General features: G+C 48.3%; 1 protein-coding gene across 1 annotated transcript; it reads right to left on the bottom strand.

Moving 5' to 3' along the window:
• Nucleotides 1-916: 916 nt before the first annotated feature.
• Isx (intestine specific homeobox) lies at nucleotides 917-20,230 on the bottom strand. Its single transcript, XM_070014379.1, has 4 exons — nucleotides 19,062-20,230; nucleotides 5,169-5,320; nucleotides 2,734-2,862; nucleotides 917-2,252 (listed from the first exon to the last, which is right to left on the bottom strand). Exons 1-4 carry the CDS (start codon nucleotides 19,291-19,293, stop codon nucleotides 2,013-2,015), a joined length of 753 nt encoding a protein of 250 aa, XP_069870480.1. The 5' UTR covers nucleotides 19,294-20,230; the 3' UTR covers nucleotides 917-2,012.
• Between the last annotated feature and the right edge of the window lie 1,630 nt (nucleotides 20,231-21,860).

Here is a 21,860-nt window from a genome sequence, read left to right as displayed (position 1 = left end):
ACACTTCTAAGTTGGAGGAGCAAATCCACATTCTTTGAACTGCAGTCTGCTTCTGCGGTACGTTGTGAAGGCAGAGCTGATGTTACCGCTTTCAACTCATGGACAGGCAGACTGAGGTCCAGAGATTTGAACAGTAAGGTCACATAGCAAATAAGAGGACATGCAGAAATAATAGTTTGGCCTCTCAATTCCTGGTCCAACTTCAGGGTGGGCTAAGGGCCCCGGGCAGGTTGCAGAGGTTCAGGAAAATTCCTAGAACTCACTGAGGACTTGGACATAGAGGCTGAGCTTGACTGCCTAGCTTAGGGGTAGTTCAGCAAGCAGGTGCTCTGCAGTGGGTCCAGCCTTGTGTCCTGCAAAACCCACTCACCTCTCAGGGGCTCCTGATTTCCCTGCTGGGCGAGGGAGGCTCAGTGTGCAGTTTGCACAGACTCTTGCTCTTGTCACCAGACTCTCTCAGAGTTGAATGGCTTTCTAGGGAAGAGAGAGGCTGGCATTCTGGCTGGGCCCTGGCACATGTCCTGGGAAGAGACCCTAAGAAGAGCCTTATCTTCCTCTTCCCGAGTACCAGCTATGGCACCATCCCTTCCCAACCCAGAATAACTAGACAGTGAATTCTTTTGCTGTTGTTATTGTTGGTCGTGGGGCTTGAACTCAGGGCCTGGATGCTGTCCCTGAGCTTTTCTGCTCAAGGCTAGTACTCTAGCACTTTGAGCCACACTTTGCTTCTGTTTTTTTGGTGGTTAATTAAAGATAAGAATTTCACAGACTTTTCAGCATGGGCTGGCTTCGAACTGTTACCTTTCCATCTCAGGATTATAGGCAGGAGCTACGAGAGCCCAGCAAGTAAATTGTTTTAAATTAAAAGAAAAAATTCCACCCCCTCCCACTCTGGGATATTCACATCAAAACTCTATTTCTTTATTTCTTTATTTATTGTAGGTCCTGGGGCTTTGAACTCAGGGCTTGGGTGCTGTCTCTGAGCTCCTTTTGCTCAAGGCTAGCACTCTACCACTTGAGCCACAACTCCACTTTTGGCCTTTTTGTTAGTTTAGTGGAAATAAGAGTCTCATAGACTTTCCTGCCCTGGCTGGCTTTGAATTTCAATCCTCAGATCTCAGCATCCTGAGTAGCTAGGATTATAGGCATGAGCCACCAGTGTCCAGTCACATCAAAGCCTTAAAGAATGTGTTAGACATGAGTGAAGTGCAAAGCCACTGAATTTGGCTTGCAGGTGATGGTCAATATCGCCCTTCAACCAACCTGGACAGACTCTGAGTCGTTTGGCTTCATATCCAGTTCCATGGGTGGAGTGTTCAGTAGGTGCTCAATAAATGCACATTAAATGCATGCTGATAGGAATGCATGAGTCTCCTTTTTGCCTTAGTATTTCCCATAGATCATCCTCTCAGATCCGGGGAGAGAGGTGTTATCAGAAGTCAACCATGCAACTACTAGATGAGGTCCAGAGGGGCAAGTGACCAGCTGGAGGTCGTGCAGCAAACTAAAGGAAGCTCAAGGAAGACAGAATTCCATCCTGGAGCCCATCATGAGCTGTCATGTAGCCAGTCTTTTTGGTGGTACTGGGGGTTTGTAATCAGGTTCTTCTGCTTTTTCAGCAGTTGCTTTATGGCTTGAACCACGCACCCAGCCCTTTTGCCTTTAGTTAATTGTCCAGATAGAGTCTGACTTCTTGTCTGGAGCTGGCCTCAAACTGTGATCCTCCCACCCCTGCCTCCTGCATAGCTTGAATTACAGATATGAGCCACCATGCCCGGCGTGCAGACAGTCTCCTGGACCAGGAGGGCCACTTCTGCTGGCAGAGATAGTGCTGTCTCTGTTCTGATTCACCCTGTGGCCCTGGTTTTCAATGACCTGTTGATGGCAGCTTTCTGGGCCGTGACCATCTCTGGATGGCGGGAGTGATTTTCTCTGATGCCCAGGGCATCATCTGATACCTGCTGTCACTGGGAGAGGAAGAGCAGCTCACTTGGGGAGAGGGTGCCTGGTCCCTATGTTGAAGTGGCACAGACACTGCTCCACTTGGGGTGTGAAGGCAGCAGGACACAGAGGTCAGGAATGCACGTCTGTGAGACCCGAGGGCCCAGGAAGGGCTGCAGCTCCCATGGGTGCTGGGGGACCAGGGTGATCCGCGAAGGGAACCAGGTGGAGGTCAGTCTACTTTGAGCTGGTGGGTAACACCCGATGGGAGGAGCCAGCCTGGGCAGAGCGGAGGACGTCAGCACGGGGTCCTGTCACAAGAAGAAGCCAGGGGGAGAGGTGAGACCCTAGCTTTACCCGGCGCCTCCCTGCGGTCGCCACGGCTCAGACATGCAGAGTGACTGGCGTGACCGGCTTGGTTTGCCTTGCTGGGACGTTGTGGGTTTGATAATGACTGTCCTGTGTGGCCCAGGCCCGCCTGAACAGGTGGTCACATAGGAAGTGGTCACCTTGTTCTTCAAAGCCCTGTTTCTGAAGTAGCAAACAAATGGGTGAATGAAAAATCCCACCCCAGTGCAGGTAGGGAAACCCAGGGAGGGGCAGGGTCGTCTGGCCGGTTCACTGCTCCGATCTCTACCTGGTGCCCACCCAAGGCCCGTGAGGGCTCCACAGGACAGCTAATATTTGGGGAGGATTTTCCTTGCTTTTGGTACTGTAGACACAGCCCCGAGGTCTTTCTCCCATCTGGGTCTGTTTGGCACGGTTCCAGACAAAGGTCCCTTCATCCCCCACCTTGCTGACCGCAGCCATGTCCAGCGGTGAGGGCAGGGCCAAACTGCCTTCCCCCAGTGGCTGTGGGGCACCAAGGCTGCCGGTTTTTTCCTGCTTCCGCCACTTCGCTCGTTGATTCTGGAACCAGATCTGTGGTTAGGGGAAGCGGAATAGAGACATATAAAAGCGGTGTTCCTCCTCTAGGCGCCCGCCAGGCACCTACTAGATTACAAGCACTTGATAGTTTATAAAGCTACATTTGTGTAGGATATGTTGGGATCTGGAGAGAAGCCCAGAGTCACAACCTTTGGTGCCTTCGGGGTCTGGGAGCGGGGCAAGCGATACTTGGGGAGGGGAGGGCCTGGGGTGAGCACGATCGAAAAGGGACAGCTTCTAAATCTCAAGCTGACAGCCATCTCCTGGAAATGTGGATTCATCCGGTTTCCAGTGTGGAAATCTTGGACTTTTAAAAATCGTTGCTCATGTCTGGGTTTGAAAATCTGGTACAGACCACATAAAGCCCATCTGCGGGCTGTTTTCTGTCAGCAGGCCATGCGTTTGCAACCCCCGTGGGCCACTTGGCATCTATTGGAAGAACATTGGCAGTTCCCTGCATTCATGAACGCCCCAGTGGTCCCTGACACAAGGCCATTTCTACTTGGTAATTCTATGGAGGCAGGTGTTGAATTCAAGGCTTTACCATAGACACAGGTGCTAAACACTCAGCTGGGGCCTGATTCCAAAGGGAGGGAAAGAGGAGATGTCTTAGGACAGGGCTGGGCCTCATCCAGAAGGAAAGAAGGTTGGAATGGTATAAACAGTGGAGTGTTGACTTAGGCCATGGTTTAGATTTTTTTATTAAAACAGATTATTGCTTTATTTTATTTTATTTTTTGCTGGTTCTGGGACTTGAACTCAAGGGTGTGGGTACCGTTCTAAAAACTCTACTACTTGAGCCACAGCTCCATTTTCCAGCTTTTTGGTGGATAATTGGAAATAAGAATCTCACAGACTTTCCTGCCTTGAATTGTGACTCTCTGAGCTCAGCCTTCTGAGTTGCTAGGATTACAGGCGTGAGCTACCAGCATCCAGTGTATTTCAGTGTTTTTAATCATGGACCAAGCAATAGACACTCTGGGGTGAAGACATTACAAGCAATAAAGTAGGCTGTTGGTATTCAAACCAGGCTGTATCCATGGACCCTGGGTCTGTCCAACTCTCAGCTTCTTCCAGGAATGTCCATGTGGTCTACTTTGAGGGTCACCAGTAGCAACATTTAGGAAAAAAATCTTCCCTTCCACATCTTTTTTGAATGGCCTGTGAGCTAAGAGTAGTTTCTACATTTTTAAATGGTTGTGGGGTGTGGGGGGGAATCAAAAGAAGATGAATATTTTGTAATATATACAAATTGTGCAGAATTCAAATTTCAGCATTCCCAAATAAAGTTTTATTGGCACACATCATGTTCATGTTGTCTGTGCCGCTCTTAGATACTGTGGCAATAGAAATTGGCTGCTTTGCCAGTGACTGCATGACCATAAAACTTAAATTCGTTACCACGTGGCTCTTTATAGAAAAAGTTTGTTGACCCTGGCCTAGAGGGTCATGGCCTGTTTTGTGAATGTGACTGTATGTAAATGGGGGGGGGAGGGGAAGGGGGCAAAGGCAAAGATGGCTGGAAATGGATGGTGTTTCCCTCATTCCATTTCCACCCCAAAGGAGACAGAATGATTTTTTGTTGTTGTTGTTGTCAGTCATGGGCTTGGACTCTGGGCCTGGGTACTGTCTCCAAGCTTCTTTTACTCAAGGCTAGCATTCTACCACTTGAGCTACAGTGCTACTTCTGGATTATTATTATATTTTTGTGATAAGAGTCTCATGTTCAAAAGGAAATGTGCTCATTACCAGATTCATGTAACTGTCACCCCTCTATACATCACCTTCACAATAAAATTTTTTTTTTTTTTTTTTTTTTTTTGGGTCCGGTCGTGGGGCCTGAACTCTGGGCCTGGGCGCTGTCCCTCAGCTCTTCAGCTCAAGGCTAGCGCTCTACTACTATGAGCCACAGCGCCACTTCCGGCTTTTTTCTTTTTGCTTATGTGGTGCTGAGGAATCGAACCCAGGGCCTCGAGCATGCAAGGCAAGCGCTCTACCACTGAGCCACCTTCCCAGCCCCACAATAAAATTTTTTTTAAAAAAGAGTCTAATGAACTATTATGCTCAGGCTGGCTTTGAACCACAAGCCTCTTGGGTAGCTAGGATTATAGGCGTGAGCCACGGGTGCCTGGCGACAGAATCATTTTATAATAACCTGATCTCATTTCTTGGAAAGTACTATTTGGCCATGATGACTGTACTCATGAGATAAAGTGGCTGGACACTGTCTGCCCCAGAAGGCCTGGGACAAGCACCTAACAAGGCCCGGGGGTCCTGGGGCTGGGCAGAGGGCTCTGTACCTGGACACGAGCTTCTGGCAGATTGATCCTGGCAGCCAGCTGGGTGCGGACGTGGATGTCGGGGTAGTGGGTGAAGTGGAAGAGCTTCTCCAGCTCCTGCAGCTGCTCCGAAGTGAAGGTGGTCCGGACCCTGCGTTTGCTCTTCCTCTCTTCTGCACGAGATAGGGTCTGAGCTGGCTCAGTGGCTTTGGTGTCAGCCCCTCGGTGAGACTCTGATATTACCTTGTTTTCTCTCTCCAGCCCACAATGCCACTACTGAGACTTGGCTTCTGGTTCTCCGGGCTTGGAGCTTTGTGTTATTCTCTCTCCCAACAAACAATCTCTAGGCTGATCCTATCTCATCTACTCTGGACAGTGGAACCATTCACTTTCTAGAAAGTTCTCTCTGACTTTATGCCTTGTTGCTTCTCCAATGTCGGCAACTTGTTCCTTGGCTACAGCACGAGATGGCAAACTAGGGTCTGCAGGCCAATCCCACCCACTGTCTGTTTTAAATAAAGTTTTATCAGAACACGGCTCCAGTCATTGGCTTATGGATTGTCTCTGACTTCTTTTGCATGATAAAAGCAGCATTGAGTCATTGCAACAGAGACCATATGGCTATAAAGACTAAAATAATTACCAGCTGGCCCTTTGCAAAAAAACCCTTGGCCTACACAATGCAGGCTGAGCTCTGCAGCAGTCAAGCCCTTGACAGTTTGTCTCCAACCTGCCTGTCCAGCCTCAATTCTACTCAGGGCTGGCTGTCCAGTGCCAAAGGAAAACATGAGACACCTCCCTCCCTCCCCCGGTTCAAAAAGAAGCTAAGCTTTTGCCTCTCTCTGTCTCTCTGTCACTCTCTCTGTCTCTCTGTCTCTGTCTCTGTTTCTGTCTCTGTCTCTGTCTCTCTCTGTCTCTGTCTCTCTGTTTCTGTCTCTGTCTCTGTTTCTGTCTCTGTCTCTGTCTCTCTCTCTCTCCATCTATCATGGAAGTCTTTTAATTTGCCATTTAATGTTGAGGTCCCCTCAGAGAAAACAGGGAGCATCCCTGAGGAAGTACTGACCCACCCCTGGGCTTGTTGACCACCCTGAGACAGGGGTGCCAGCGAAGACCCTTGGCTCTATCCTGATCTCGATCCTCATGGAACCCATGCCTGGCCCTTTGCAAGCTGCAATGGGGCTGCAGTCTCTGTGAACACCAGGGCCAAGGGCCCATTCTAGGGCGGCTGAAGTGAGGGGAACACCCTGACTGGGAGGAGAGGCTCCAAATTCCGAGCTCCTGGAATATGGTTTGTTGTGCCATCAGATTTCATTGATAAAACACAGACACAAACATAAAATGATTAAGAATTTCAAGAGGTTCATATAAGCATTCTGTCTCACTCATGGAGTTTTCTCTGGGAGCAGGACCCTGTGTGCCATGTTGGGCCTCTGCATCCATGGAGATGGACTGACCTTCACTACTCTTCCAGCGTGTGCACCTGGCCTCATTCAAGTTGAGGTACTTCCCACCTCTGCACCCATAACACCACAGGTGTGTCTGTTTACTTGTCTCCCTGATTTTCCTCTACTCCTCCATGTGTCTCAGATTGATCATCTCTTTTTCCTGAAATTCCATTTTTGACTGGTTCTTCAATTCCTAAATTCATTCTTGTAATCCATCTCCAAATACTCTTTCCTGACCTTTCCAGCTATGGCTGAGTGTATGAGAGAGATATAAACAGGTCTGCATGTGACTCAGAGGACATGGCGGTCATTACCCCAACTGAGTGAGGAAGGCTTATATTTTGACTCACCTGTCCGGAACCTTCTTTTTTTGGGAGGGTGGGTAGAGGGAAAGGTGAACAAGTAACTCCTCTCCTTCTGAAAAGTATTCTTATAACAAAACATGTAGTAAATGGATTTGGTTCCAGGGTTCTGGCCTGAACTGGACCTATCAGAAACCATCCCTGATTATATTTTTAGTAATGGAATAGGAAGGAGACTTAAATCTCTCTGATGGTGGCAGAAGTGGAATGATGTGAATCTTGAGTCATCAGCCACCACCTCCCTTGTCCTGCTGCTGAAGTTGCTTGCTGGGAGAAGCTATGGCTCTGGTTGGTTGTGTGATTGATTCTGCAGGGAGGCTGCCAGAGTGTGTTGATGGATTAACTATTGGCTCACAGAAATCAGGGACAACTCTTCAGCTTTGGCTTGAATATGAGAGCGAGAAAGGAAAAAGAGAGAGGGAGGAGGAAGGAGAGAGATGAGAGAGAAACAGATGGGGAAATCAGTTTTAATTGGACAGGTTAAGGTTGAGATGCCTATTATCTATTTAAGTGTAAAGAACAGGCAAGTGCATTTGTAAGTTTGGAGTTCAGAGGGGGAGCTTGGGGGTAAATTCCAGTGAGGAGGCCGTAGTGAGAAGGCCTCGTGCCTTTGAAGCCACAGGAATGGATGAGGTCTCTTAGAAAGTGTAGGTGGAGGGGCGGGGGGAGGCTGGGAAGAGATGTGAAGGGTAAACAAAGGAGGAGGCTGCAATGCTTGATAAGAAATGTACTCATTATCTTGCCCATGTAATTGTAACCCCTCCGTATAGTATGTTCACAAAAAATAAAAAAATTACCACTTGAAAAAAAAAAAGTGGAGGTGGATGCTGGGGATTTGGCTTAGTGGTAGAGTGCTTTTCTAGCATGCATGAAGCCCTGGGTTCGACTCCTCAGTATCATATAAACAGAAAAAGCCAAAGTGGTGCTGTGGCTCAAGTAGTAGAGTGCTAGCCTTAAGCAAAAGAGAAGCTCAGGGACAGTGCCCAGGCCCTGAGTTCAAGCCCCAGGACTGGCAAAACAAACAAACAAACCATAAAAAGGGTAGGGGAGAAAGAGCAGAGGATCTGGGAACAAACCCAGGACCCCCTCTGCTTGATAGAGGTCCAATAGCAGAAGCTAATAAGGTGCTGAGAAGGAGAAACTTGAGGAAAATGAGGGAGCAAGCACACTCAGGCTAGGCCTATGTGTCTCACTCAGGCTAGGTCTATGTGTCCGCTAGACTATGATGAGGATAGAAAAGTGGGCCTTGAACTTGTACCTCCCAGGGACAGCTTTCAAATAGAGGAATCAGCCAGTGTTGTCCATAGATTCCAACTGGAACCAAATGACATTGGATGTTGGAAGCAGGACGAAATCCAGAAATATTTGCTTTGTTTATCTGACCTCAGATTTATGAAGGTAGGATGCAATTCTAGCTCTAGAACAAAGGCCACATGATAGTATTGTAAAAGCAACAGAAAAGGCACCAAGCTTCTGCCTAAATCACCTTCACTTGTGGAGGCCAGGGGATTTTTTTTTTTTCTCCCTAGCATTCAAAATGGCAACGCTGCCTCTCGTGATTTTTTTTGTCATTCCTATAACAAAAATATGCTCTCTGAAAATGAGGGCGCACCTCTTCCCAGGGCATGCGGCACTCACGGTGGGAGGCTATGGAATTCTCAAATGAGCAAGCCTAGACTTGTCTTCTGTTGTCTCACTGCACCAAGTACCCCTGGTGGGGTAGGAGTGAGGATTAGATTAGGGGACACGGGGGAGGGGGTGCTTAATTGATATTTGCTCTAAATGAATAAACATGAAATTCAAGTCCAGTCCAAGCCTGTGGGTCAGAGAAGATAGCTCCACATAATTGGTCTAACATGTTGTCAGATGTCACGAGTCAGACAGGATAAGTCAAGAGCCGAAGCTGACTACAAGGAGGGCGGGAGTCTGCGCTCCAGCTGGAGCTTCTTTCCTCCTACCCAATCGACTCTCCTTGGGTTCTAATGAAAGAAGAGGTTGGATCATTCCAAACCACAAACTGGAGAAGATACTCTAGAAAATGGTAATGATTTTGACAACTGAAAAAGATAACCTACCTTCTCAATTTTTTTCCCTTTTTCTTTTTTGGTACAGTTCACCTGCAGACTTTTGGACCAGAGGAAGCTCATTCATCAAGAGGTTGGAAATATGAGCTCTTGGATGGAGCTGTCCTAGGCATAAGGTGGGATTTTTCTATCCTCGGGGAGAATCAGGATGTTCTAGACCCCTTGCTCACAGAGGACAAGGGGGGTATTGGATTGAGACTGAGAAAACCCATTAGCTTTTCTTTAGGCTCAGTATCTACTCACCAGGTTCTTGGCAGAGAAACCAAGAAGCAGGTTCCTCCAACCCAGCCCACCCAATGCACCAAGGGAGCAGGGAGAGGGGATGAAGGTGGCAGGGAGCTGCCACCCCTTTCCAGTTGCTTCTCTCGACATTGTTAATTGTGAGAGCTGTGAATCACACTTCAGTGGGTCTTCAAAGAGAACAAGTCAGCAGAACTTAATTAAACCTGAGCTGTTTAGCACATTGATCATAAGAAATACACAATTTACACAGGTGATTAGGCCACCTAATTATAAACCGATGTTTCTCTGCGCTCGGCTCCTTCCCCTGATTGCTCCTTCTCTGTGGTCTGCTAATTGGCCCTGGCTGCTCAGCTCAAGGCTCCAGGGGGGCTTTGCCACTGGGTGATATCTTTGGAAATGGGTCTGTCCTTGTCTCCCAAGGCAGAGGATTTACTGTGGAGATCTGCAGCACATTTGCAGTCTTCTTGCATGTTGGAGACAATGCCTCAGATATTGAAGGTGGGGTATAAGCTAAGAGTCTCCCCAGGACTGACTTGTACTGGCCTGTTCTCTCAAGTCAGGTCATGCACTTGCTTTAGCTCACTTATGCCCATCGGGAAGAAAGTCAGCATCTTAGCATGGTGTTCAAGGCTTTTCCCATTCGGCTTTCGAACACCAGCCTTTTCCCTAACCTTCAGTTCTGTGATTTCAATCCCACTTGGCCATTTCTAGATTCTCTCAAACTGCCCATGGCCTTTCATTCCCTAGATCCTGGTCCCCAGCCCCTGAATCTGCAATCCCCTGTTGTTCTTTGTCTGGTGATCTACTGATCGATCAAAGCTCACACCAATCAGATGTTTCCTTCTCGCCAAGATCTGTTGTGGTTTATATAGTGAGAATACAAAAAGAATGGCTTTCTTTTAAATAAAAAAATAAATCCAAGTGCTGTGTTTCAGCTTACAACAAACCAGCCAGTATCTTAAAATTTTTATCTGTTTTGACCATGTATCAGAATTATTAATAGTGGTACATTTTCTGGTACTTTAAAAAATGTGTATTTTCTGGGTTTTGTTTTGTTTTTGTTTTTTGGTACAAAACAGGCATACCTTAATGTAAGCAAACAAGAAAAAGTAAATTTACACATAGGGAGGAAAGAGAAGAGGAGATAGGAGTCGCATTGTGAAATAATGGAGAGAAGAGCCGAGAGAAGATCCACCAGCATTGGTGAGATTGGATGGGGAAAGTGCTTGGCTTTCCCTCAGAGTTCAGCATCTTCCTAGAATACAGTGTGTTCTGATCCTGCTCCCAACAGTCACAGGCTTAGCACCTGGGGTGCAGCTCATGTCTGCCCTGGGTATAGTTCCCATTCAAACATGTTGTATGTAGGATTCCATACCATACACACACTCCCCCATCTTTACTCACTTGTATTGGTCCTTTACCCACTTGTTCCTTTTTTATTTTTGGCAAAAGAGCATTTTTCTGACTTACGTCAGGGACCCTCGGGACCCCTCTTCCAGGTTAGCTCTGCTCATGTATCTCAATAGAAGCCTGAAATTCCACAGACATGGTTTTATTTATTTATTTATTTTTAGGTCTTTCAAAAAGCACTTATTCATAGCATGTACAAACAGGCAAAAAAAACCACACAGAAACATCATTAGTCATAAGAGAAGTTGCAAATCAAAATAATATAATAAAAAAAGAGAGATAATAGTAAGTGTGGACAAGGTTGTAGGAAAACCGTAACCCTCATACATTTCTGGAGAGAATGAAAGAAGGCATAGCCACTTTGGAAAACTTTCCTGAAAGACGCTTAACATAAATTTATCATATCACTCAACCATTCCCTTCCTAGGAATTTACACCAAATAAAGACTTGTACAAAAATGTTTGTAGCACTTCCATTCACAGCAGCTAAATATAGAAATGACCCAAATGTCTATCAACTGGCAAACAGATAATCAACACCAAACATGGTTTAAAAACTGCTGATGTACACAAGTAAAGGCCAAAGTTCTCAGCTTGGCACATTCGACCTTCAGTCTATCGGCTTCAGTCTTTTGGCTTCTCTGCTGTATGATACTTAGACTCTAACTATACTGAATTTTGTTGTTTCTTTTTTTCTTTTTTACTTTTTTGGTCAATCATGGGGCTTGAACTCTGGGCCTGGGCACTGTCCCTGAGCTTTTCAGCTCAAGGCTAGCACTCTACCACTTCAGCCACAGCACCACTATTGGTTTTCAGGTAGTTAATTGGAGATAAGAGTCTCACAGACTTTCCTGTCTGGGCTGGCTTTGAACTGCGATCCTCAGATCTCAGCCTCCTTCAGCCTCCTGAGTAGCTAGGATTACAGGAGTGAGCCACTGGTGCTCAGCCAATTTTGTTGTTTCTTAAAAGTTAATATACCTTTCTGTTCCTTGTGGCTACTGCACAGGACTCTTGCTGTTGTGTTCCACTCTTGGCTTGGGACCATGTCTCCAATGGCACCTACTCTTTGAAGCTCTCTGGGTGGCCTTACAATGGAGCTTATTATTTCTTCTGTGTTCTCACTTGGCTGGGGTTGATTGTTATGTTTATATCATGGCAACACGACTCCCAGGACAGTGTTCTCTGGTCTGGGAAGAGGGTCAATCATGATGTACCATCCCAGGCCCAATGCAGTGGGGTGAGGTGGAGTGTAGCTTATGTGTTGGGGAACCACAGGTTGTTTTCACATGCTTTGATAATGCTCTCATTTCAATTGCTGTGTGTTCATGTGTGTGCATGTATATTCCCTCGCCTCTGAATACACCTTGGGTCCTCTCCAATCTGTGCTATAACAATGCAGTGGAACAGCTGGACAATGCAGAGGGTGGAGCTGCAGGTTGATTTCAGGGCATGACACAGGAAGTGCCGGAGAACTTGTTCTTATTCTGTGGGGGGAATCCATTTTTAGTTACCCCTTCCTGTCAAAAACTGAGGATGAGTTTAACTGCTCTCTCTACTAAACTAAATAAGGAAGGCCAGCTCTGACCATGCTAGGTGCCAAGATTAGGGATGGACAAAAATCATCCTCTGTCCCCAAAACAGAAGGAAGAAAGTTTTCTTGCAAAGAATTACTAACAACTGCCTTTTTACAAGGAGTATTAGAAGGAGAAAACATCTTTGGGAGCATTAATAGAGAAATGGGAGCGTTCCATAAAGGAAGACTACAAATGACCTATGAAGACTTGTGAGGGTCCTGCAAGGGAAAAGTGCTCTCCTCCTGACAGTCAACAGAAGACTTCAGACCATGTCCAAACACACCTATGTCACCAGTCAAATCCTCTGGCCTCAGCTGACTGGTTTAGAGGCAGATATCTCAAGTTTGGCCAATAGGCCCCTTTTCTGGGACTTTTGGACTTCAGACTTTAGAGTGTTTGATGATAGACGCTGAGACTGATGTCATTCTTAGAGCTATCGGAAGCCACTTAGAGGATGCTGATTGGCCGTGAGAAAGCTGAACCCACAGGTAGAGGGAAAGAGCAAGACAGACTAGAAGGGGTTATCAACTCTCTCATGGTTCTCTAAACCTGCGTGTGTGTGTGTGTGTGTGTGTGTGTGGGTGGGTGGGTGGGTGGGTGGGTGTGCGCACGCACGTGCCAGGGACTTGAACTCAGGGCCTTGGGCACTGTCCCTGAGCATTTTGTTTTTCTCAAGGCTAGTGCTCTACCACTTGAGCTACATCTCCACTTATGACTTTTGGTAATTAACTGGAGATATGAGTCTCAGGGATTTTCTTGCTTGGGCTAGCTTAGAACCACGATTCTGAGATTCTGAGATCTCAGCCTCCTGAGTAGCTTGGATTACAGGCATGAGCCACCAGGCCCCGATTAAAATCTGTTTCTGGTTGTACCCTTTCATGGGTGAGTTTGGAAAATGACTTCTTAGTTTTCTTCAAGGTAGTTCATTTTCCTCTCCATTTTAGTTTACCTAAGACATTTTTGTTCACCAACAAGAATCAAAGAATTCTTACCAATATCGCACTGTACATTTCCCCTCCTGAAACCTACATAGTGGTTCTTCATTCAATATAAAACAGAATGAAAATGTCTCTGGTAAGATCCATTGTGGGTTGGCCTGGTTTTGGTTAGTGCCAGGCTTTATCCTGTATCCTTGAACATCTTGTCCACCACTAGGTCCTTGTCATGCCTTCCTCCTCTCTCCTTTGTCAGCCTACTGATTGTAGATCAATTCTTATCTCCTCTGGAAAGCTTTCTGTTATACTTCAGGTCTAGAATGCCCCTCAAAGGCTAATTTGTTAGGATCCCTTAATGGTAGGGTTATAGGGAAGCTGTGGAACTTTGAAGAGAGAGAGGTCTTCAGGTCACTGAGAGGGGATAATGCCACTTCCTTGACCAGGAGGTAGCATTACAGGCCCAAAGCAATGGGCTAACTCTGAAACCTCTGAAACCATGAGCCAAACAAAGCTTCTCTCAATAAATTGATCGTCTCAGGCATTTGTTATAGTGTGAGAGGCGGCCTCCTTCTCCCTGAACTTCCTGACAGATCAAATCTCTCCTTGAACAGGCTCTTAGGGTACCATGTCATCATGTCACTCCAAGCCTAGCACTTGTGATTAATTTGATAGTTATCTTGTCTCAACTTGAGATAAGAGAGTGGCTGTGCATATCTTTTGTTCTCCTTACCACCCCTTGCTCCTGACATAGTACTGCTAAGTTGTAACTGCAAGATAGATTTGCAAATTGTTTTACATCGCTCCCTTTAGATCCTTTTTATTTTATTTTTTTTGGTCCGGTCGTGGGCCTGAACTCTGGACCTGGGTGCTATCCCTCAGCTCTTCAGCTCAAGGCTAGCGCTCTACCACTTGAGCTACAGCGCCACTTCCGGCTTTTTTTTCTGCTTATGTGGTGCTGAGGAATCAAACCCAGGGCCTCATGCATGCAAAGTAAGCGCTCTACCACTGAGCCACCTTCCCAGCCTTCCCTTTAGATTCTTTACCAAACTTGGCAACTCCTTTCTAATGACTACAGTGCAGTAGAAGTGATGCTCTATCACTTCTGAGATGAGGTCATAAAAAAGATGACATCCACCTTCCACCTGGCTCTCTCTCTCTTTCTATGTGCTTGTCTACTTTGTGAGAAGCCGTCTGCCATATTGTGAGGATACTCAAGTAGCATGTGGAAGCCGTTCCATGGAGAGGAACTCCGCTTCCACCAAGAGCTGGTACCCCATAAAAGCCATGTGCATGAACCACTGTGGGAGCACATCCTTTATCACAGCCAGCCAATTGACTGCAGCCCACATATTTTAACACACACACACACACACACACACACACACACACACACACACACACACACACACACACACACACACACACACACACACACACCAGTAAAGGGGGGAAGACTGTGTATGCAAGACAGAGGCAGAGCTGGATCCAAGAAGGCCAAGGCTTGTAAGAGCCAGTGCAATTCTGAAGAAAGGCCTGGATAGGATTCCCGTTGGAATCTTCCCGGAACCTATGCTGCCCATGCCTTCATCTCAGACGTCCAGCCTCCAGACCTTGAGGGAATATGTGTCTGTGTTTTAAGACATTTGCTTGTCATGACAGGCACAGAAATTAACACAGAAGGGGAGGAAGAAGGCAGAGAGGAGGAAAAGGAGAACGTGGGTGGAAGAGCTAAGTCTTCTAAAGGGTGAAGCTGGGAGAATTTGAAGGGAGGAAAACTGTGGAGGTCCCAGAGTAGCTCCACTCACCGTGAGGTAGAATATGGGCTCAGGACTGGAGATGAGCCTGGGGACCACTAGGACCTCTAACAGAAGGACTGTGAGTGCCCCATCAATGGATTAGGGAAGAAATGGATGAGCTGCCATGTGAGGGCCAAGTCCAACCTAGTATCTGTTTGTTTTTTTTTAACCTAAAGCTTTATTGGAACACAAACACATCTATCGCTTTGCACATCGAATCGTCTATAGAAGCTTTTGTTTTGTGCTAGTAGTGGGGCTTAAAGGTAGGACTTCACTTTTTGTGCTTAACTTTTTCTGCTCAAGGCTGGTGCTCTACCTGTTGAGCCAGCTGTATGCTGGGTACTTGGAGATGAGAACTCTTGGATTTGTCTGCTTCAGGTGGCTTTGAACTGGCATCCTCAGATCTTGCCTCCTGAGTAGCTAGGAGTATAGATGTGGCCCCCAGTCACCAGGGCCTTTTAAGATTCCAATGATAGAGTCAGATAATTGTGACAGAGACCCTCTGGCCATCAAAGCTTGCAGCTACTTTCTGGCATTTTGTAGAAAAAAACTTTGCCCAACCTCCGCTATAGGATATCACCCAAATACCCACAATGTCACTGTACCCTGGCCAACTGCACTAGAGGAGTTGGACAGAAGCCAGCACTGCCCCCAGGTGACACTGCCAGGCCTGCTGTGGTGGTAGTCAGTCACTGATTCTGGTTTTATTCCCCTACATTCTCCAGCCTGGCCCAGTGTAAGCCCTTAGCAGCTCTTCATTGGGCAAACAAATGACTGGCCTATGGACATGTGGGGGTTGGGCAATCTATATAGATCAGGCCAGGTGGTCCTGATGGATAGGTGGTCTCTGTCAATCTTTCTTCCCCCTTTCTCCCTGGGGTCATGATTTCAGAGGGTCACCAGTGGGAAAGGTGAGGAGATGACTCCTTTCTTTTCAGGGACTGGCTCTGCAGGATAGAAGCTTCCTTTTGACTGGGTCTTCCTTGACTGTGGAGGGTCCCCTGGCTTTGGGGAGCTTGCTCCTCTCAGAAAGGAAGGATGGAAAGCCAGGATCTCACCTTTACAGTTAGGAGGAGCTTCTTCCATAGTCTGGGAGGGTTCAACTCATGCTCCCCGGGAATGAGCGGATGTGAAGAGGAGGCCCAGCCCCTCGCTGTGAGACACAAGGCAATCGTGGAATACTACAAGAACCTTGGAGCCTGGAAACTTGGCCTGGCCCCAGCTCTGGTGCATGCTGGCTCTGTGGCTTGGCTTCATTGAGCCTCAGCCTCCTCAAAGAGTGACCTTGGACTGCCAACATCACCAGTTGAGGCTTTTGAGAGCATAGGTTCCTGTCCTTGTCTTTGAGCTCATGTCACAGTCTTGCATGCGAGATGCCAAATGCTGCATTTTTAGAAGCTCCCTGCATGATGGTGGACAGGAAGCAATGCCCACCAGCCCCCTTGTGGAACCTTCTGCCAATGTTAAGTGAGAATTCATCCCTCCTTTGCCACTATTGGAATGTAGAAGATATTGCTATTTCTAGTCTTGTCACCGTTGCTGAGAGCCTTTGCACAGGAGAAGGGGATAGAAAATGGGGAAGTGGGGGCAGACATCAGCCAACAGCAACATGCATGGGGTCTCCTGTGGGGACAGACAGGGGTGGGGATGCCAGTGACACACTCCGGCCTACCTGGCATTGCAACTGCCCTTGTGCATGGAGAAAAGCCCTGCCACACACAATGACCACCAGGGAGCTCTCCCTCCAACAACAATTACTCTGCAGGTGAATCTGTGAAGGGTGTCAGATCTACAAGGGGCCTTATGGAAGTTCTCACTCTGCTCTTTCATGTTACAGATGAGGAAACTGAGGTCCAGAGAGGGAAGTGACCTGCTTGAGGTCTTCCTGTGCAATGGTGCCCTATCTGGGCAGAGAGAGAGAGAGAGAGAGAGAGAGACAGAGAGAGAGACAGAGACAGAGAGACAGAGAGAGACAGAGACAGAGACAGAGAGACATACAGACAGACAGAGACAGAGAGACAGAGTCCTCAGACTCCTCACCCAGCAAGTCACACAAACTCCAGTCTGCAATTTCCGCAGGTCGTCACCTTTGTACTTGCTGACACATTTGGTACTTCGTCTCCATTATTATTTGCTTAGCATTTTTCCAGGATAGACTTCTTTTTGTTCGTTTTGCTCAAATACATTTAGTTTAAAATAAATGTATGACCACTACTGGATCATAACCAGCACTATTGGTCATCATGGAGCGCCAGTGCAGAAATAATTACCGAACTAGTGATGTAATGCTGTGTGTGCATTGCTACCTCTCCTGCCCTCCAGCCATCTTGAAAGTATAAATGGGGATCTTCTCCATGCTTCAGGGATGCTGAATTCCAGCAGACTGGGAGATGGAGACTTAAACTACATTCAGGAATAACCCAGAGTGGATGGCTCAGGGAGTTTTGGCAGGTGATTTCTCTTCTCTTCTGCGTTTCATTTAGAGAGTGAGGAGCATGGGTGTGACTTAGCTTGCCATAAGGGCCATAGGGCATCTCCAATATTATGACTGTTAATTTGGCCAGCACTTTCTGGGGTCCAATTTGAGGCCCGCAGGAGTGCACATGGGATGTGCCAGAATATTCAGTACAGGCCTAGGAAGCCTGGCTTCCTTTTGGCCATGGGTCTCATCAGGCTGGAGGATGGGAAGAGGACCAGACCAGTCCTCTCCCTTTCTGTCCTGTACTGTGGCTCAGAGGGGAGGTGTCATGGATTTTACATAGCTATAGCAAGAGAGCCCCAGGCTAGAGAACCAATGAAATTGGCTCTGTGAATCCTCAATTGACTGGAAGATATTAATGAACTTGTGGAAGTTCAGATGGGCCCCTTTCTCATTGACAGGTTCAGATCCCCAGCTTTGGGACAGATAGCCTTCCTGGGTCTGCCCCCGGCCTGTAGCCAAGCCCTATCAGGCCCTCTGGAGGAGACTGGGCTAGGCTGGGGCTCTGTTGTAAGGGAGACAATATTATCCGGGCTCCCTGAACTTCCTTTCCAGGGTGAAGGGGAAAGCGAACTGGAACCTCACATGAGCTGCTGTGGGCTCATGGACTCCTCAACCCAGTGGCCCTTGAGCTATCACCAGCACCAACATTTTTTCTTCCTTTGCTCCAGCTGTTTTGCTGGGATTGATGATGAACCCAGAGTGGACTGGAACTTTCCTGAGGTCACACAGCAGATCAGAGCAGAATGGAGACCCGTACCCAGGCTCCCACAGCAGGGTGAGACCACCTCACTGGCCCCGTGCCGGCTGTCCTGTCTTTTAGAGTCAGCTCTACAGGGCCTGAAATGTATCTCGCCATTGTTACTTAGGGATTTGGCTTGGGGTGGCCACTGGTTTGGGGGAGAAGGTTAGACTGTGGGCATCAAGTAACAACTGTGCCAACCAAGAATGTGCTGAGCACTGCAGGGTTTGGAGATAGCCAGAGCCAGGCCCTGAATGTGAGGCTATTCACCGTGTATCTTGGAGCACATTCTACCTCTCTGTCACAGATGAATTTTCTTTTTTCTTTCTGTTTTTTTTTTTTTTTTTTTTTTTTTGGCCAGTCCTGGGGCTTGAACTCAGGGCAAGAGCACTGTCTCTGAGTTTCTTTTGCTCAAGACTAGCACTCTACCACTTGAGCTACAGCTCCATTTCTGGCATTTTCTGCTTATGTGCTGCTGAGGAATCAAACCCAGGGTTTTGTGCATGCTGGGTAAGCCCTCTATCACTGAACCACATTCCCAGCCCCGTAGGTGAATTTTCTTAGTGGCGTGGTTGTGAGCATTTATTCTACAAAGAAGAGATGATGCCCACCATTGCAGCCATCTTTATGAACAGTAAGTCACATTCTCAACCCCTGGCCTGGTTACAAGAACAAGGCTTGTGTTCCTGCATTTTGCAACCTACTGGAAGGTTGATCAGACAGCTAGCCCTGAACCCAGAATCCATCTGACTGCTACCACTCTCTGTTCTGTTGCTGTGAACTGAGCCACCTTCTCTCTGCTTGAGCCCCACAGGATGAAGACAAATGGCGTGAAGTTGCTTACCTTGGGGCTGGTCCTGTGGAGGACTCACCAGGCCCGAGCTGGTGGCTGCCTTGTGCCCGGGATCCTCTCCGTCTTCTCCTGGTGGCCTGACTGTATCCCTCCTCTTCGGGGGCCTTCTGAGGATTGCCTCAATAGAGAAGGACAGGCCTAGCTTCTTTGGGTCCTCACAGAGGCCTGAGCTCTTTCTCTCCTTGGCCCCGTGGAGGGCCGGGCCTGCCGTGGCACACTCCATGGGCTGCTTCAAGGAGCGGGTCTCTGTGTGTGCCCGGGGTGACACCAGCAGAGGGTGGCTTGCTCCCTCCCCAGAGGCTCCTGGGACCCAAAGGGCACGCAGAGAAGGAGACTAGAGAGCCCCCTGCTGGCTTATCCAGGCATAATCCTATGGACGCCGGGACTTCCATGGACTTCCAAAACACTAATAGGACCAAGGAAGCAGCTCCCAGAAGCAGGGCGGAGAGTTGCTGAGTCCTGTGTTTGTGCCTCTTGTTCACAGCCTTCACCAGCCAAGGTCCAAGGAGGCTCCATGCTGGGGTTCAGTGTACCAGAGCAGGGTCCATGGCTGTCAAAATAACCAGCCCAGGTCAGGATCTCCTAGGTCACTCCCCAGGGGGAAAGAGGAGAAGACAAGAAAGCACACAGTAGGCAAGATCAAGTTGGACCTCCAGAGGGTCTACCTTAGCCTTCTCTCTGGTGTGAGGCTCTTTTCTCCTGGCTCTGGCAAACCTCCCAGAGGCTGAAGTTGTTCTTGTGGGTCCCAGGGGCCCAGCCAGGTCCTGGGCTGCACTATGACTTGAGAGGTTGTTCAAGATGTCTTCCCCACTTCCTTCAGTTCTGCTGCTTCAGTTTTCTGGAGAGTTTCTTCTAGGGTGTCTGAGCCTCTGCTCTTCTGCAGGTGGCGGTTGAGGAAGGGTGGCTGGGTCACTGCCGAGCCTTTCCCTGGTGTCTCTGGGCTGGCGCTGGCTTTCTTCTGGTTCAGATCACATGTCGAGTGCTCTCTCCTCCTGCCTGAGGGTCTCTTTTTTAAAATTTCCCTCCAAGGTCTGTCCGCTTCTCTTCTGCTTGCTCTCCCCCTTACCTGTCTCTGAGACAGTACTAAAGAAAGCCTTTGTCTCTGTCCAATAAACTGCAGGCTGGGGGGGGGGGTGGACAGGCATTGGTCTGTCCTACCAGGAATTCTGTTCCAAATTACTGTGTAACCAAAGAGAAAGGGGGTAGTAAATGGGTGATAAGAGAGGCCTGGGATGCAGGTGTTGGGATAGACAGGGGGCGGGAGGCAGCGGGGATTTCAAGATGGACATTGGATGCCGGGGATAGGTGTGGTGCTAGGGAACTGGCCAGGTTGAAATAGGAGAAGAAAAGGCGGGGACAGAATGGCCAGCCCCAATAAAATGTGTTTACTGCAGCTAAGTGAATTTATGGGGCAGGTAGAGGCTGGAGGCTGAGCCAGGGGTGCCATGGGAGAGTGTTACATGCTTTTCTTCATCTTGTACGTATCAGCCCTTGTGGTATAGGTGGGGAAACTGAGGCCCAGGCTAGCGGGGTCCAGGGGATGATGTGTCATGTTGGACCCAAACAGTTCCCAAGGAACTTGCCACCAAAGAGCCAGTTTATACGAAAGTGAGGGTGGATGTCCGGGTAGAGACTGCATGTGAATGTGGGTTCGAGTCCAGACTTCCTCACAGAGGTGGGAGTGGGGGGTGGTGGAGAGGCTGGTCCCCACTCCCTTCAGCAGGGAGAGCTAGGGGAAGGAGGGACTCAGGCCTGCTTTTGTTTGCTGAGGCCCTTGGCTGCATCCGGCTCTCTGGGTTCTAGCTCTGGGAGAGGAGGACTTGCAGCGGCCGCTACAATTTCAGGGGCAACAGTCTGACATAGCAGGGCCTTCATTCAAGAACCTTCACCAGTCAAAGGAGAGGATTGTAGTGAGTCAGAGAGGAAGTGGGCAGTAGAACTTCTGCTCAGATTCTGGGGCCAGGGGACTCCCTTGGCGCTGTCCAGATGCCAGGGCTGTGGGGCTCTCCTCTGTGCCAGGAGAAAAGGCGGCCAGGTGGAAGCAGCATGGTGATCTTCATGGTGAGGGACAGAGCCCCACAGAAGCCAGTTCCAACGGTGGGCAGCCAAAGGGTTTGCTGTGCAGAAGGGCTTCATCTGTGTGGTGGGTAGCCAAGAAGGACAGGAACTTCCGGTGCAGCAGGAGCCCGGGCAGCAGCAGAGAGAGGTGAAGAAGAGAGAGGTGAAGAGCTTTTTCAGGCTGGGCACTGGTGGCTCACACCTGTCATCCTAGCTATTCAGGAGGCTGAGATCTAAGGATGGCAGTTTAAGGCCAGTCCAGGCAGAAAAGTCTGTGAGACTCTTATCTCCAATTGACCACTAGAAAATCGGAAGTGGCACTGTGGCTCAAGTGGTAGAGCACTAGCCTTGAAGAGCTCAGGGACAGCGCCCAGGCCCAGAGTTCAATGACAGACATTAAAAAAAAAGAAAAGCAAACTGAGTGCTTTTCACATGCTGGTTGTTGTGCAGTGGCTGAGCCCTCACTGTCCCCTTGAATCCCCACTGGGAGGTCAAAGATATCACTAAAGTGTCATCAACCTATTCTATAATTGAGATGAAACCAGAGAGATGGAGGGGTGGGTATGAGGCTGCACAGCTGACTAGTAGAAAGTTCTAGACTACGCCTAACTCTAAACCCCATGTTCCTCCCACTTGGATGCATCTAGCCCTCACATGTTGCAGGGCTGAATAGCAAAGATGGAGTAGTGTTTGAGTCCTGCCAGCCGTTTTCATCATCTTGTTTGATTTCCT

This window comes from Dipodomys merriami, unplaced genomic scaffold, assembly GCF_024711535.1.
Source record: "Dipodomys merriami isolate MVZ:Mamm:240054 unplaced genomic scaffold, mDipMer1.0.p SCAF_97, whole genome shotgun sequence".
In the NCBI taxonomy this organism is placed as follows: Eukaryota; Metazoa; Chordata; class Mammalia; order Rodentia; family Heteromyidae; genus Dipodomys; species Dipodomys merriami.
This window is presented reverse-complemented; position numbering and strand designations above follow the sequence as displayed.